Here is a 13884-nt window from a genome sequence, read left to right as displayed (position 1 = left end):
TATTTCCTAAAGATACCAAGCTGACTGAAAGGAATCAAAGACCAGTAACAAGAGTCCAGCTCTTTTCTGTTTTATAGATTTGATTTTATCTCCTTTCCTGGGGATTTTCCATTTTAGAGAATCCAGGGTTCAGTCAGCCAGCTCCTGATATGACACAAATATAGCCCAAGGGCCAGCCCAAAGAGATATTTACCTAATCACTAAGAAAGCAACATGACACCCTGCTCTACTGTCATTATGGTGACGAACACATCACCGAGGGGCAGGAAGGATTTCACACCAGGTCCCTCTCTCTAGCACTAGTCCCTAAAGTACATAAACCCTGGAGCCCTTTCCTGACCCCCTCACAAAAACATGATCCATATCTTTTGCAAACCCTTATAGATACAATCATTATATGAAAAATTAAGACTGATGGCACTCTTGGTAATTTTGTGAGCTTTTTAAAAAAAATTCACGTTGTAATTTTTCACTTGATGAGCCAGTCTTAAGTCTGGACCCCTTTACAAAATTCCCAACCACTAAGAAACTTCTTTTCTGGGGGAACCTGGGTGGCTCCATTGGTTAAGTGGCTGCCTTCAGCTCGGGTCATGATCCTAGGGTCCTCGGATGGAGCCCTGCATTGGGCTCCCAGCTACATGGGGAGCCTGCTTCTCTCTCTCCCTCTGCCTGCTGCTCTTCCATCTTGTGCGCTTTCTCTCTCTCTCTCTGTCAAATAAATAAATAAAATATTAAAAAAAACAAAACATCATTTCTTAGTGCTCATGTCTCCCAACACACATGGTTTAGCCAGGCTAAACACTGGAAAGAAGCGTCCCCCACAACGAGCCAGGGCACAGGTGATGTGAACGTGGTGGCCATTGGCTCAAGTCGAAGAAAGAACCCCTGGACATGGGTGGAACTACAACTAGCAGGTGGACAGGGAGCTCTTCCCAGGGCCAAGGGAGATGAGGACCCCAGCTCCCTGCTACACAGCCCTGGGGCCCGGCCTGTCAGGCGTCTCTGCAACCAGGATCCCCTACTCCTGACACAGGAATCCAAGTCTGGGATGCACTGGCCCTGGGAGCTGTAAGTGGGGACGAGCTGCAGAGACACTGGGGTGGGGAGCACGGACATGGGACCTAGGCACTCTGGTGGGGGGGCAAGTGGGTGGGCAGCGCAGCTTCTGGACCAAGCCACCCCATGGACGGCATCAAGGTTCTGCTGTGACATTTGTTCAAGGCAAAAGTATAGGAGCGAGGGACAGCTCAAGCGCTGTGGCTCCCACCCCTCTTGGGCATGGAGGAGGGTGCCTATTCCTGTCTCTGCTGCCCAGACTGCTGATAGGAATGGAGGTGGAGAGTAGCCAGGACTGCGGACCGAGCTGGTTTGTGGTTAGGCGGCAAAAACAAGGTTGGGGGAGTTGGGTGATGGGGGCAGGGATCGTGGGTGGGTGGGGGACAGAGCCTGACCCATGGGACCACACTTGGCTGGACTTCCAGAATCAGGAGTTATTGGGGATGGGGTGGGCGGGCACAGAGGGCAGGCCTGCCTCGTCTTAGATGCCTGTTGAAATGGAGACGCCTAACAAAGGTGACAGGGATGCTGAGAAGGTCTGGGGCGAAGTCGGGGCAGTAAACAGGATGAATCTGGGAGTCTGGGGCCGATGGGTTCCACGAAATCTAGCCCCTATTTCTGCCTTTCACCACCTGTCTCCTGGAACACCTATGGCCCGGCCATCAGGAAACTCTCACCATTCCGAATCACATCAGGCCCTCTCTGGCTCTCCTCCATTGCACCCTGAGACTTCTGTCTGAATCACCTTCCCCTCTAGTTCCACCTGTCCTCACCTTGCATACACCTTATGGTCCAGCTAGGACTTCTCCTTTGAGGCCCCTTGGCTCCCCCATGTCAGACTCAGGTGCTCTGTCCCCCCTCCCCATCCCCCGTCCCACTGTATGACCATTTACGTGTGTGTGTGTCTCTGCTACTGGGCTGTGAGCTCTTCAGCAATGCCTGTCACCACTGGGGGGCTGCCTGCTTTGCACCTGGGACAACCCCCCCCCCAACACAGGGCCTTCACCTACCGACAGGCTTGGCCTACCCACCTGGACATGGGCCCCTGTCCTGGGTTCCTCGGCTGCAGATTACAGAAGGCTGGTCAAGGAAAGGGCCAGGGGAGGCTGGGGTGAGGAGCACTGAGCGTGGGACTGAATAGGAAGTCCCTTTACTCTAGGGCAACCGGGAAACTCTTCTGTAGAAATGAAACCAGTGGCAGGACACAAAACCCGGTCTTGAAAACACAGAGACAAGACAACGCATTTCCTTATTTAAATTTATTTTTCAATTTTTGTTTCTCACTTAACCAACACATTTGTAAAATGTAGCAGGCTGTGTTAGTAAAGGAGAAGCAGGGAGCGATGAGAGAGGCAGGATGGAAGCAGCCACACATGGGAAGTCAAGAGCAGGAAGCACTTGGGGGCAGAAGGGGCGGGCAGCCTCCTCCACCGTCCTGCCTTCCCAGAGGCATTAACCTTGCCGATGCTCATAAGACCCCCGGACAATTTTGTAAACTTTGTAAAGAGCATTTCTGTTGCCTCCAACCTTTGTCCCCCCAATTTCCCCCTCTGACCCCGCCAATGACCAGGCAGGATCTGCTCAGGCCAGCGCCCTGCATAGCCTGGCCCAGGAGAACCCCGCTCCTGGGTCTCAAGGCCCCAACCCACTAGGCTTAGTCCCCAGATAAGCAACAGAGAAGCCGAGAGCTGGAGGGTTGCAGGGAGGTGGCGGTGGTGGGGAGGGATCTTAGAGCTCCTTCCCCAAGCTGGACCTTGGAGAGCATTCTCGGAATGCCCTCTGTTTCAACAGCAGGCTCCTGCTCAAGAAGACACTGGACACACCACCGTGGGCATGGGACCTTGGCAGCAAAGAGGGTGAGAGCCTGCCTCCCACACTCGCTAAAACCCTGGGTTTCCCAGGAGGGAAGGGTTAGCTTCCACTGGGGAAGGGCTTCCTGGCATTTGTGCATTGACCCAGTGGACACTGACCCTGTGCTTATGAACACCAACATTTCAATCAGGATGATATCCACCCTGATGCATTCTCATTCTAGAAAGTACTTTCAAGGCAAATGCCTTTGAGGACAATTTAATGCCTTGATCGGTTTTCTACAAAGTGCAGTTAAATTTCCTTATCTCCCCATTTTTTTTTTTCCTTGAAGAAATTTTCACCAGGATCAAATCCTATCCGTGTGCATTTTACCACATACATTTCATTCCCTGGTTAGTGTCCGAGGCATGTCTAAGGTCGCCAGCGGTCACACGTGTCACTGGCAGTTTTCTCCCGTGGCTCTCCCCTCCACGAAGTCCGGTTTTCCGGGGGAAGGGCTCTGGCCGATTCTTCGAGGATTGAGGATCAGTACCCAGTCACAAATTTGTGCAGCATGCCGTTCATCCCAATGTGCAACATCCGTGCCACTCGGCCCCAGCAGCGCTCCCCCGCGTGGAGTGTTTCCGAGGGGCCGTGTGTGTGCACGTGGCCTCCCCTCCGCTGAGCAGGAAGACAGCCGGGAGCCCAGCCGGGAGCCCAGCCGTGGCCACCGATCAGGGCAGGCGGGAGGAGGCCACGACCTTTCAGGCCCAAGCCCACGCCCCCGGCCTCCCGTCCCCACCGGCCACCGTCACGGCGCCTTGTCAGCGGCCCCCGCCGCCTGCTCGGAGCGCGGGGGCCCGCCCGTGGTGGCGCGCGTGCTGCGGAGCAGGCCCAGGCCTCGCGAGCGGCCGGCGCCGTGCAGCTGGCGCTCGTGGCGCCGGATCTGCACCTTGTGGCGGAAGCGCTCGCCGCAGTCCTCGCACACGTAGGGCCGCTCGCCCGAGTGTGTGCGCCGGTGGCGCAGGAGGTTGGACGAGACGCTGAAGCGCTTGCCGCAGTCACCGCAGGCGTAGGGCCGCTCGCCCGTGTGCGTGCGCTGGTGCTGCACGAGCGCCGAGCTCTCGCTGAAGCGCTTGGCACAGTAGGAGCACGCATAGGGCTTCTCGCCCGTGTGGATGCGCTGGTGCGTCACCAGGTTGGAGTGCTGCGAGAAGCCCTTGCCGCACTCGCCGCAGCGGTGCGGCCGCTCGCCCGTGTGCGTGGCCTGGTGGCGCACCAGGTCCGTGCTGCGGCTGAAGCCCTTGCCGCACTCCCCGCAGATGGTCGGCCGGTCCCGCGCACGCCGCCGCCGCCGCTGCCGGGCCGGAGTCAGCGCCGCACTGCCCGCGGGGCCTGGGATGGCCACCACGGCGGGCGCCGCCACGGCCGGCAGCACCATGAGCTCCTGCAGCACCACGTAGCCCGGTGGGGCCACCACCACCGCGGCTGGAGCCCCCGGGGCGGCGGGCCCGCCTCCCCCTGCCGCGGGCACCAGCTCCAGCTGCAGCTCCGGCTGCACGGGGGTCAGCTCCAGCTGCACCTCCTGCGGCGGGGCTCCCAGCTCCACCGGGGTCAGCTCCAGCTGCACCTCCTGCTGCCCCTCCAGCTGCTGCTGCTCCAGCTGCTGCTGCTGCTGCTGCTCCAGCTGCTGCTCCAGCTGCTGTAGCTGCTCCTGCAGTTTGAGCTGCAGCTGCCGCTGTTCCTGTTGTCTCTCCAGCTCCTGCTGCCGCTCTAGCTCCTGCCGCTGCCGCTCCAGTTCCTGCTCTGTCCCCAGGTCCACCGGCATGAGCTCCAGCTCCACCTCTTCCTCCTCCTCTGGCTCCAGGGGACGGGGCGGCGGCTGCTCTTGCAACTGCTCTTGCTGTTGCAGCAGCTGCTGCTGCTCTAACTGTTGCTGCTGCTGCAGATGCTGCATCTGTAACTGCTCCTGCTGCTGTCGCTGTAATAGTTCCTGCTGCTGCTGCTGCAGGTGCTGTAACTGTTGCTGCTGGAAGTGCTGCTGCTGAAACTGTTGCTGCTGCTGCTGCAGGTGCTGCATCTGTAACTGCTCCTGCTGCTGCTGTAACTGTTCCTCCTGCTTCTGCTGTTCCTGTTGTTGCTGCAGCTGCTGCAACTGGTATTGCGGCTGCTGCTGTAATTGTTCCTGCTGCAGGTGCTGCTGCTGCTGCTGTAATTGTTCCTGCTGCAGGTGCTGCTGCTGCTGCTGTAATTGTTCCTGCTGCAGGTGCTGCTGCTGCTGCTGTAATTGTTCCTGCTGCAGGTGCTGCTGCTGCTGTAATTGTTCCTGCTGCAGGTGCTGCTGCTGCTGCTGCTGCTGCTGTAATTGTTCCTGCTGCAGGTGCTGGGGTTGCTGCTGCTGTAACTGTTCCTGCTGCAGGTGCTGCTGCTGCTGCTGTAACTGTTCCTGCTGCAGGTGCTGCTGCTGCTGCTGCTGCTGTAATTGTTCCTGCTGTGGGTGCTGCTGCTGCTGTAACTGTTCCTGCTGCAGGTGCTGCTGCTGCTGCTGCTGTAATTGTTCCTGCTGTGGGTGCTGCTGCTGCTGTAACTGTTCCTGCTGCTGCTGCTGTAATTGTTCCTGCTGCAGGTGCTGCTGCTGCTGCTGCTGTAACTGTTCCTGCTGCTGTAACTGGTTCTGTTGTTGCTCCTGCTCTTGCTGCTCCTGTGCTCGTTCCTGCTGTTGCATCAGCCCCAGCTGTGGTCTCAGCTGCCCAGGGGGCACAGGTTGGGGTGTTCCGGGCAGGGCCTTGTTTTGTTGGGGCAGCCGGCCTTGCCCAGCTTGCTGCTGCTGCTGCTGCTGCTGTTGCAATTCCAGCTGCAGTCCTGGCGGCGGGCTTTGCGGTAGCTGCTCTTGCAGCTGCTCTGGCTGTTGTCGCTGCAGGTCCTGCTGTCCGGGCTGTGCTTCCTCGGCGAGTCCCCCGGCCTCCATCGGGGCTGAGCCTGTTGGCCGTGGGGGGCTGCCTTTCTTCTCCCGAGCCTCTTCCTCCTCTTGACTCTCAACCCCACCGCTGCCACCTGCAGTGGAAACGGCAGGAAGCCAGGAGAGAAGGATCCACAGGCAGCTCTCAGGGTCAGACCCCCACGGCCTCCCCGCTAACCCTGCCCCACGCACTGCCACTCTAGGACACACTGTTGAGCTCTCAGCAGGGGCCCAAAGAGACCAGGTCAATTGGCCATCGTACTGGGGCAGAAACTGAAATGCCCAGAGGCGTGGGACTGGCTTAGAAATGTGCCCGAATATCTGCGGGTCGCGTCACTCTGGACCCTGGCTCTGAGACCTCTCTTCTGGGCCTTCCTCCATACAGCCTCCATGCTTAGATCTTGACAGTGACAAGAGCTTGGGCGTCTGGGGCTCCCCAATACCATTCCCTGAGAAGTCTCTTGGGCTTAATTACCATCCAGTGGGAATCAGCAAACAAGTCACCCTGACAGCTAAGCCACAAGCCCATGCTGAACTCTGACCTCACTTAGGGTCATGCCTTAAATAAGCGAACTTGCCTTCTCTGTAAATAATATAGAATCTCTCTCTTTTTAAAAAAGACTTTATTTATTTATTTGACAGAGAGAGAGAGAGAGAGAGAGAGATGGCAAGCACGACCAGGGGAGCAGCAGGCAGAAGGAGAAGCAGGCTCCCCACTAAGCAGAGAGCCTGGTGCGGGATTCGATCCCAGGACCCTGGGATCATGACCTGAGCCGAAGGTAGCTGCTTAACAACTGAACTACCCAGGCGCTCCAGTAATAAAGAATCTCTCTAAAGATACTTGGAAGTATTACCACAGATGTTTTCTAAAAGTCCCTGAAGTGTCAGAGAGAGCACTAGGTTTCCAGTGGGAAGTCCTCAGGTAAGGCCCTAACTCTACCAGTTAGTGGCTCTCAGCCTCCTACAGCCCCAGAGCCACCCCCCCACCCGTCGGTAACAGCCTCAGGATACCCCCGCTTCCAGCTCCGTGCGTGAGGCAGGAAGGACCTAGCCTCTAGAACCTGGCATGTGCCTGACAAATCCCTCTGCCTGTGGGTTAGGAAATTCGTTCACAAACTGACGAACAGTTCAGAAATGCCAAGGACACAGCTATCCCTGTTTGAAGGAGCCTAGAGATGGGACACGTTTGAGACTATTAGTCTGGAATGAAAAGGACTAATCCCATAGTCCTGCGTCCGCACAGTGACTGGCCAGTCACATAGCCTCTGGGAACCCAAGTGTCCCTGCCTGCAAAAGGACAGCGACCCTTCTCAGGGACACAGTGAGGACTCAAGGGGGGACAGGTGTGGCCCAGCACTGTACAGGTGAACAGTAACTCCTGCCACCTACGTGTCACTCTGTTGTCACATGTCACTGCCCAATAGCCACATGTCGTTTCCCGTTTTGAGCATTCATACTGTGTTACCAGAAAATCTAAAGAGGCCTGCTCCATTCCCCAGTGTGCCTTCAACAATCGTTCTTCCTACCGCCTCATGTTTTCATTTTTGTAACGGAAAGCAGGGGTGCAATTTTTAACATTTTGCTTTCTGGCCACTCTTCCAGGAGTATATTGACAGAATAAAACCAAGGGATAATCTCCATGTAAGTAATTTCCTTTTAGGAAACTATTCCTCATAATGTTTTCATATGCTAACAAGACAAGTAGTTTTCACATACGCACACCAGCCAGGAGTAGGCATGTGGTGACAGAGCCACGCAAACCTGTCCATCCACCCCCACCCCACTCCCCAGCAGGTCTGCCACCTCTGGGAGCAGCAGGGACACGTTGTGCCTTTGTGTCAGTCCTCATATTTTAGCCTAGCGCTTGGCCGTGTGGCCGGTCCTGGCTTCCTGCAGTCACATCAGCATTTGTAACAATGATGTTTTAGTAAACATATTATTATCATCTGAGGTGCCTACCATACCCTTGCAAGACTGTTGTCGGTTAAATATTTGAGCTGGAAGACCCCTCATTTCATCCACACATCCCCACCCAAGCCCTCTAATTGCTTTGGTTCTTTCCATGCTGTTCAACCCTGGCCTGGACCTCACTCAGTGCCCTCAAAGGACAGAGAGGGAAATTGGACCAGAGTGGCCCCCAGGGGGAGAAGGCATCTTGGAAGGTTCTACAGGGCCACATTTGCCTCTGGGCAAAAAGGGAGAAAGATAGATGGAAGCAAAGGTCAGGAAAAGCGGACAAGGTCAGAGAAGGCCCCAGGAAAAAGAGAAGCCGGGGGGGCGGGCAATGCCTGGGGTAGGGGGGGCAGTGGGAGAGAACCCCTGAATTCAATCTGAGAACATGAGTCCGGAGCCCAGGACATGTGGGAGGACAGTGGAGACTACCTGACCACTGGGGACACAGCAGCAGCTCCCAGCCAGCCAGCACACATCCGGGGTCCCGGGCATGGACTGTGAAATGTCTGCACTGTCAAGAGCCTGTCACCAGCAAAACCACAGCCTGACAGAGGCGCCTCTGAAAATCCTAAGGCGAACCTGCCAGTGTTGTTCCAGGCAGTGGGCGGGGCGTGAGCGGCTGCGGCCAGCCCTCTCCACCTGGAAACCAGCTGAGCGCCCTTGCAGACAGCTGGCTGCCCCCGACCCTGCAGCCCCTGGGGCTCTGGCAAAAGATCCTCAAGGAGTCCTGAGGGTTATCTCCCGGCTTAGGTCAGAGCCACACCCCTCTCCAGCCCCTTACCTGAGAGGGTGCCAGGCCCCGGGCCCCCATCTTCAAGACACCGAAGCTCCAGCACGAAGGTCTCGGTCGCTGCCCCCAGCTCCATCCTAGCGTTCAGACCAAGATCCCGGGGAGCCAGCTGTGCTGAGAGGAAGGAAGGAAGCTGTTCAGGTGAGTCCCCACCCCAGGGACACCGACTGCCAGAGAGCCCTCCATCTCCTACTTGAACCCCAGAGCCGGCATCTCCACCCAGCCTGGAAAGGAGAACGGTGCAATCCACAGCTGAGGAAGGGAGGAGCAGGGCGGCCTGGAGGCTCAGCTCCCAGGGCCCATTCATTTCCCCGGGGCCAGAGGCAGTTCCTTCCTCTCCCGACTTTGCAGGGCCCACGCTCAGCCCCAGGCTGAGGGGCTGCTGGTGCACCTGCTCCTCGCTGAGATCCGACTGTGGGAACCAGCCTTCGCTGGGGAGCCAGAGTCCCACCAGGGACATCTGAGGAAGTTTGCAGAAAAAGAGAAACATCTCCCGTTCCACCGCCCCCTTCAAAGCACCGACAAGTGTGTTCCCTTCCCTGGTTTCTTGCCTCCCAAACCACTGTTGGGGTTCACCCCAGCCTTCCAAGGCCACCAGCGGGCCACAGGTTCCAGGTGCCACCGCAGTTCCCTGGGAAGGCAGGTTTCAGAGGATGACAGCCCTTGGAAGCAGCCTTGGCCCACCGGCTCCTGAAGTCTGGAAGGTTCCTCAGCCCTCTCCTGCCTCCACCCTGGCCCCTGCGGAGATGTCGCCACATCCAGTCCTGCCTCCCCTCCTAACTTCAGCTCCCCTTTCCAGAATCCAGTCCCGAAGCCCTCCAGAGAGCAGTCCCCCCGCCCTCCCCGACCTCCCCACCGCCGCCCCCCCACCCTCCGCCGGGCCCACCTGGGGCAGCATCTCCGGCTCCTCGCAGCGGCCTCCGCTCCAGGGGAGGTGTGGTCAGCAGCGGCTGGAGAGCGCGGGCCGGAGCGTCAGCCAGCTCCCTCCCGAGGCGCCTCCATCCAGAAACAGCCGGGGAGGCGCTGGGCCACCGGGGGCCTTTCTGGGCACTGCGGCGGGCCTGTCGCGGTCAGGGCGGTGGAGGTCGCCCTGGGCCCAAAAAGGGGCCGAGCGGAGTTGGCGACCTCAAGTTGGTGTCGGCTCCGGGGGGGGGGGGCGGGGAGCGGGCCGGGGGCCGGCCGGGCGCGGGTCCCGAGCGAGGGCTGCGGGGGTGCCGGGCGACACCGGTCTCGGCCCAGCAGGGGGTCAGCCCGGGTCCGGCCGCGGTCCGCCGGCGGCCACAGGTGCCCGGAGCCAGCGGGCGGGGGGCGGCCCGCGCCGGGGTCCCCTTGGCTCGCCCGCCCGCCCGAGCTTGCGTCTGGCGGGCGGCGGGCAGCGGGCAGCGGGCCGGGCCGGGGGCGGGGGCGGCGGGGCCGGCACAGGAAGTCCCCCCGGCATCCGCATCCTGTCCCCCGCCCGCCACCCGCGCGCCCCGCGCCCCGGCCCCCGCGCCGCCGCCGCCGCCGCCGCCGCCGCTCTAGGCCGCCGCGAGCTCGGTGGGCTTAACCCTTCCCGGGCCGGCCGCTCACCCACAGGGCTCCCGGCCCGGCCCTGCCACCCCCACCCCCCGGGGGGCCGGGTGCAGCCTCGGGGCGCCCCTGGCCCGGGGCCAGGTTGGGGTTCATTAGTACTCTATTAGAGGACACTCACCTAATGGGGGGCCCCAATCCGTTCCCCCACCATTGGACCCAAAAGAGGCCGCCCCCTCGGCCCCTTGAACCCCTCCTCCTGGAGCCTGGGATGGTGAAGACTGGGTTGGTGGGCGGAGGCGGGGGCCGGGGCAGAGTTTGTGCGTGCTTGGACATTGGGCTGGGACCCCAAAGGACCAGATGGGGCGGTGGAAGCCACCCTCTTTAACTGAAGGGTAAGCCAGGCTCACTGTCTCTGTGCACAAGCCCCACGGGTCAGGCCTCCCTCCACCACCCCAACCTCAGCCCACCCCAGGTCCCCAGCCCAGTACTGCTGTGCTGAGGCCTCCCGGGACAGGCCAAGCTGCCCCTGACCCCTGAGTCAGGGGTCTTCTCCTCAGGGAGGCCTTAGCTGACCATCTTGATATCCCATCACTTTGCTGCACTATCCGAATCTGGAGAGTTCGCATTAAAATTGAGATACTCCAATTCTCTTGAAAAAGCCCAAGATCTGGCCTTGGAGAGGTGGTCCTGGGCTAGAGTATGGGAATGCCTCATGGGAGGCGGTGTGGTCATGTCCTCCTCCCTCCTTAGGGTCTCCATGCTCGCAGGGCCACCCCCTTGTTCCATTTTTGGATGCTTCCTGTCCCCACAGGCTGTAGAGTTGAGGACTTCTCATCCAGCCCTTCCTCACCCCCAGACTGGGTGCTCTAGATGCCCGAGAACCGGCTCTGCCTCATCAGGGGAACCAGTGCAGCAAGAGCTTAGCTTTGGAAGCAGAAAATTCTGGATTCACCATGGCTTCTTCTGGTTGGGTAATGAGGCAGATTATTCCTTTGCATCTGTGGAATGGGACAGCACTCTGCTAGCCAGGGTTTACGGATAAGCAAGCATCTCCCCTTTGGCCAGCAGGCTGTGCACCTTCCCTCCCCTGGGAGGGCTGGGAGCAGAGCTGTCCCCGCCTTCCTTCCTCTATGGAGGAATCCAGAGAATCCTCTCATTCCTTGGCTCTTTAACCTCTCTCTCTGCTGGCTTCTTTCCAAGAGCGTTTGCTCCTTCTCCTAGCTCTCCCATCTTAAAAGCAAGCAACCCCTTCTCTCTCCTGCCCTTGCTGGCAAGACTGCCTGGAAAGATGCCCCATAGCAGTTCTGTCTGTATCTCCATCTACCTGTCCCTTCTTCCTGTTCCCCAACTTCACCCCACTCAGACCGCTCCCCCTAATGTCACCAGGGACCTCCGCATCATTGACTCGCTCATGCTACTCCACCTCTAGGCAGCTTTGGACAGCTGTCTGGTGGTCGGTGACAGGGACCAGCCTTGGTTCCCCCTTCCTTGCTGTCTGCCTCCTCTCTGACTCTGGGCTCGTTGCTCATCTCTATATCATCAAAACCTATAGAAGGTGTCTTCCCAAATCAACAGTTCTATCCTGAAGAGTATTTATCCTGTCCATGACCCAGACTGAGCACCCCACAAACAACAGCCACCCTTTTTCTCTTTCTTCCTTTAATTTTTTGTTTAAGAAAGAGAACAAGAGTTGGGGCACCTGGGTGGCTCAGTGGATTAAACCTCTGCCTTTGGCTCAGGTCATGATCCCAGGGTCCTGGGATAGAGCCCCACATTGGGGCTCCCTGCTTGGCGGGGAGCCTGTTTCCCCCCTCTCTCTGTCTGCCTCTCTGCCTGCTTGTGATCTCTCTCTCTGTCAAATAAATAAATAAAATCTTTTTTAAAAAAGAGAGAGAGAACCAGAGTGAACAGAGCGGGTGGGGAGGGGCAGAGGGAGAGGAAGAGAGAGAATCCCAAGCAGGCTCCACACCCAGTGTTGAGCCTGACACGGGACTCAATCTCACAACCTTAAGTTGGTGACCTGAGCTGAAATCAAGAGTCGGACACTCAACTGACTGAGCCAGCCAGGCAACCCTCTCCCTTTAATTTTTTTTGTCCAGGCAAGACACATAGTGAATTGAACAAGTCTAATTGTTCCAGGAGGCTTTAGCAACAATAAAAACCTCTCCTCGCTTCCAAGTCCTCTCCCATTTCTTCTGCCTTTTTTTTTTTTTTTGCCATTTTTAAATAATATGCTTATAATGCTATTATTTGTTCTTTCCATCTTATGTAGTATCTATGGACATCCCAGTCTGGGAGATGCAGATTCAACCCTTGAAGCCACACATACGCATGTCTTCTTCCTGCCTACAATCTGTCTGGTCTTTATCCAGTTTTCTGGGATAGAGTTTCTACACCCTTGGAATTTCTCCAGGGATAGGAACATCTTTGTTACTCAGGGGGCAAGGTGGCTGGATTAGCTTCAGGATGGAGGGCTGGTGGTACTAGAAAGACCAGCCACATGATTACAGGGTTAGCCAGAGATATCAACCCAACTTCTGGGGCTAGAGATTGAGGTCAGTCACATGGCCAATGATTCAATCCATCATACCTATGCAATGAAACACCAGTAAAAACTATGGGCACCAACATTCAGCTGAGCGTCCTGGTTGGCAACAGACACTCCTTTTCCAGAAAGAAGACATGGAAATTCTACATTCAGGACTCTTCCTAGACCTTGGATCTCTTCAGCGACCATGGCTGGTCCTGCTGGGTATCCTTTGCAGTAAGATGGTACTTGTAAGTAGAGTATTTCTTGAATTCTGTGAGTTGATCTAGTTAATGACCCGACCTGAGTAGGTCAAAGGAATCCCTGATTTTGTAGCCAGTCAGCCTGGGAACTCCCAGACTTGCCACTAGGGGCAGTCTTGCTGGGCGTGATGCCCTTATTTTGGGGCATCTGAACCAACTTTGGTAGTCAGCTGCAGAAGTCTCGGACGGGACCACACCTCTCCAGTTCTAGCACAGTCGGGGGGAAATCCACTGTACCATTCCCGTGAATACATCTCTGTAAATATTTTTCCCTGCTTAGCTCAGTAAAAGGATTTGTATTAGTTCCTTTCTTAAACCACTCTTAATCCTTCCTAAATTAATCTCTCCTCGTTGCTCGTGCTCTCCCTCTCTCTCTCTCTTTTCTTTTTAAAATTTGCTTTGATTCAGTCTTAGAATCTCCTGAAACATCTTCCTGCATTCTCCTTTGGCTCTCTAAATGCCCATCAACCCAAATTTCCACCTGGGCAAACGCGTCAGAAAATCTCTTTGTTTTTTTTGTTTCCAGACATCCCTCCTGGAGCCTCCTTCCTTTGGACCCAAATTGGGCAGTTTGCCCTCTGGAGTGCTGTCAGTCTGGGACTCGGTGTCTCCTGCTCTTTCTCTCTCCTGTGTTCATCTGTTTCCTCACACGGCATCTCCCTCCTTCGGAAGTCCTCCTACAGACACTCAGCACTCACCAAATATTCCAAGTCTTCTCCTGTATTTCCGAGTCTTACATACAGTTCAGCTGTGGTTAAATGAATAATTTGGCCAGGGGACTATGAAAGGAAGTGACCTGGGCTACGTCTAACCCAAAGCTGGTGGACCACCTCTGCCTCATACCTCCCCTGCCCTGTGGCCTTGGAGGTGATGTGTCCCAGACTGTGTAACCACAGGACACTGGAACGTCACTCAGCCTGAGCTATCCATCCGGTCAGGAAAACACCAGAACTCGTAAGTAATTAAGCAGAATATTTAATACAGGACAGTGGTCACAAACACGTTAAAAGGGCTGGAGCATGACACAGGGGAC

The 13884-nt window shown here is 56.9% G+C and overlaps 1 protein-coding gene across 1 annotated transcript; it reads right to left on the bottom strand.

The window, feature by feature from the left end:
- Positions 1 to 2300: 2300 nt before the first annotated feature.
- ZNF853 (zinc finger protein 853) lies at positions 2301 to 9975 on the bottom strand. Its single transcript, XM_045075137.1, has 4 exons — positions 9436 to 9975; positions 8541 to 8658; positions 5746 to 5901; positions 2301 to 5439 (listed from the first exon to the last, which is right to left on the bottom strand). Exons 1-4 carry the CDS (start codon positions 9445 to 9447, stop codon positions 3659 to 3661), a joined length of 2067 nt encoding a protein of 688 aa, XP_044931072.1. The 5' UTR covers positions 9448 to 9975; the 3' UTR covers positions 2301 to 3658.
- Between the last annotated feature and the right edge of the window lie 3909 nt (positions 9976 to 13884).

This window comes from Mustela putorius, unplaced genomic scaffold (assembly GCF_011764305.1).
Source record: "Mustela putorius furo isolate JIRA1106 unplaced genomic scaffold, ASM1176430v1.1 tig00000139_pilon_pilon_pilon, whole genome shotgun sequence".
Taxonomy (NCBI): Eukaryota; Metazoa; Chordata; class Mammalia; order Carnivora; family Mustelidae; genus Mustela; species Mustela putorius.
Note: the sequence above shows the minus strand (reverse complement) of the source record. Positions and strands in the feature narration are given on the sequence as shown.

What these genes read in the sequence shown, in the direction of transcription:
- ZNF853 (XM_045075137.1), bottom strand. An exon ending in GGGGCCTGGCACCCTCTCAG is followed by an intron (nt 5,902 to 8,540) that starts GTAAGGGGCTGG and finishes TTTCCACTGCAG; the next exon opens with GTGGCAGCGGTGGGGTTGAG. An exon ending in GCAGCGACAACAGCCAGAGC is followed by an intron (nt 5,440 to 5,745) that starts AGCTGCAAGAGC and finishes AGCAGCAGCAGG; the next exon opens with AACAGTTACAGCAGCAGCAG.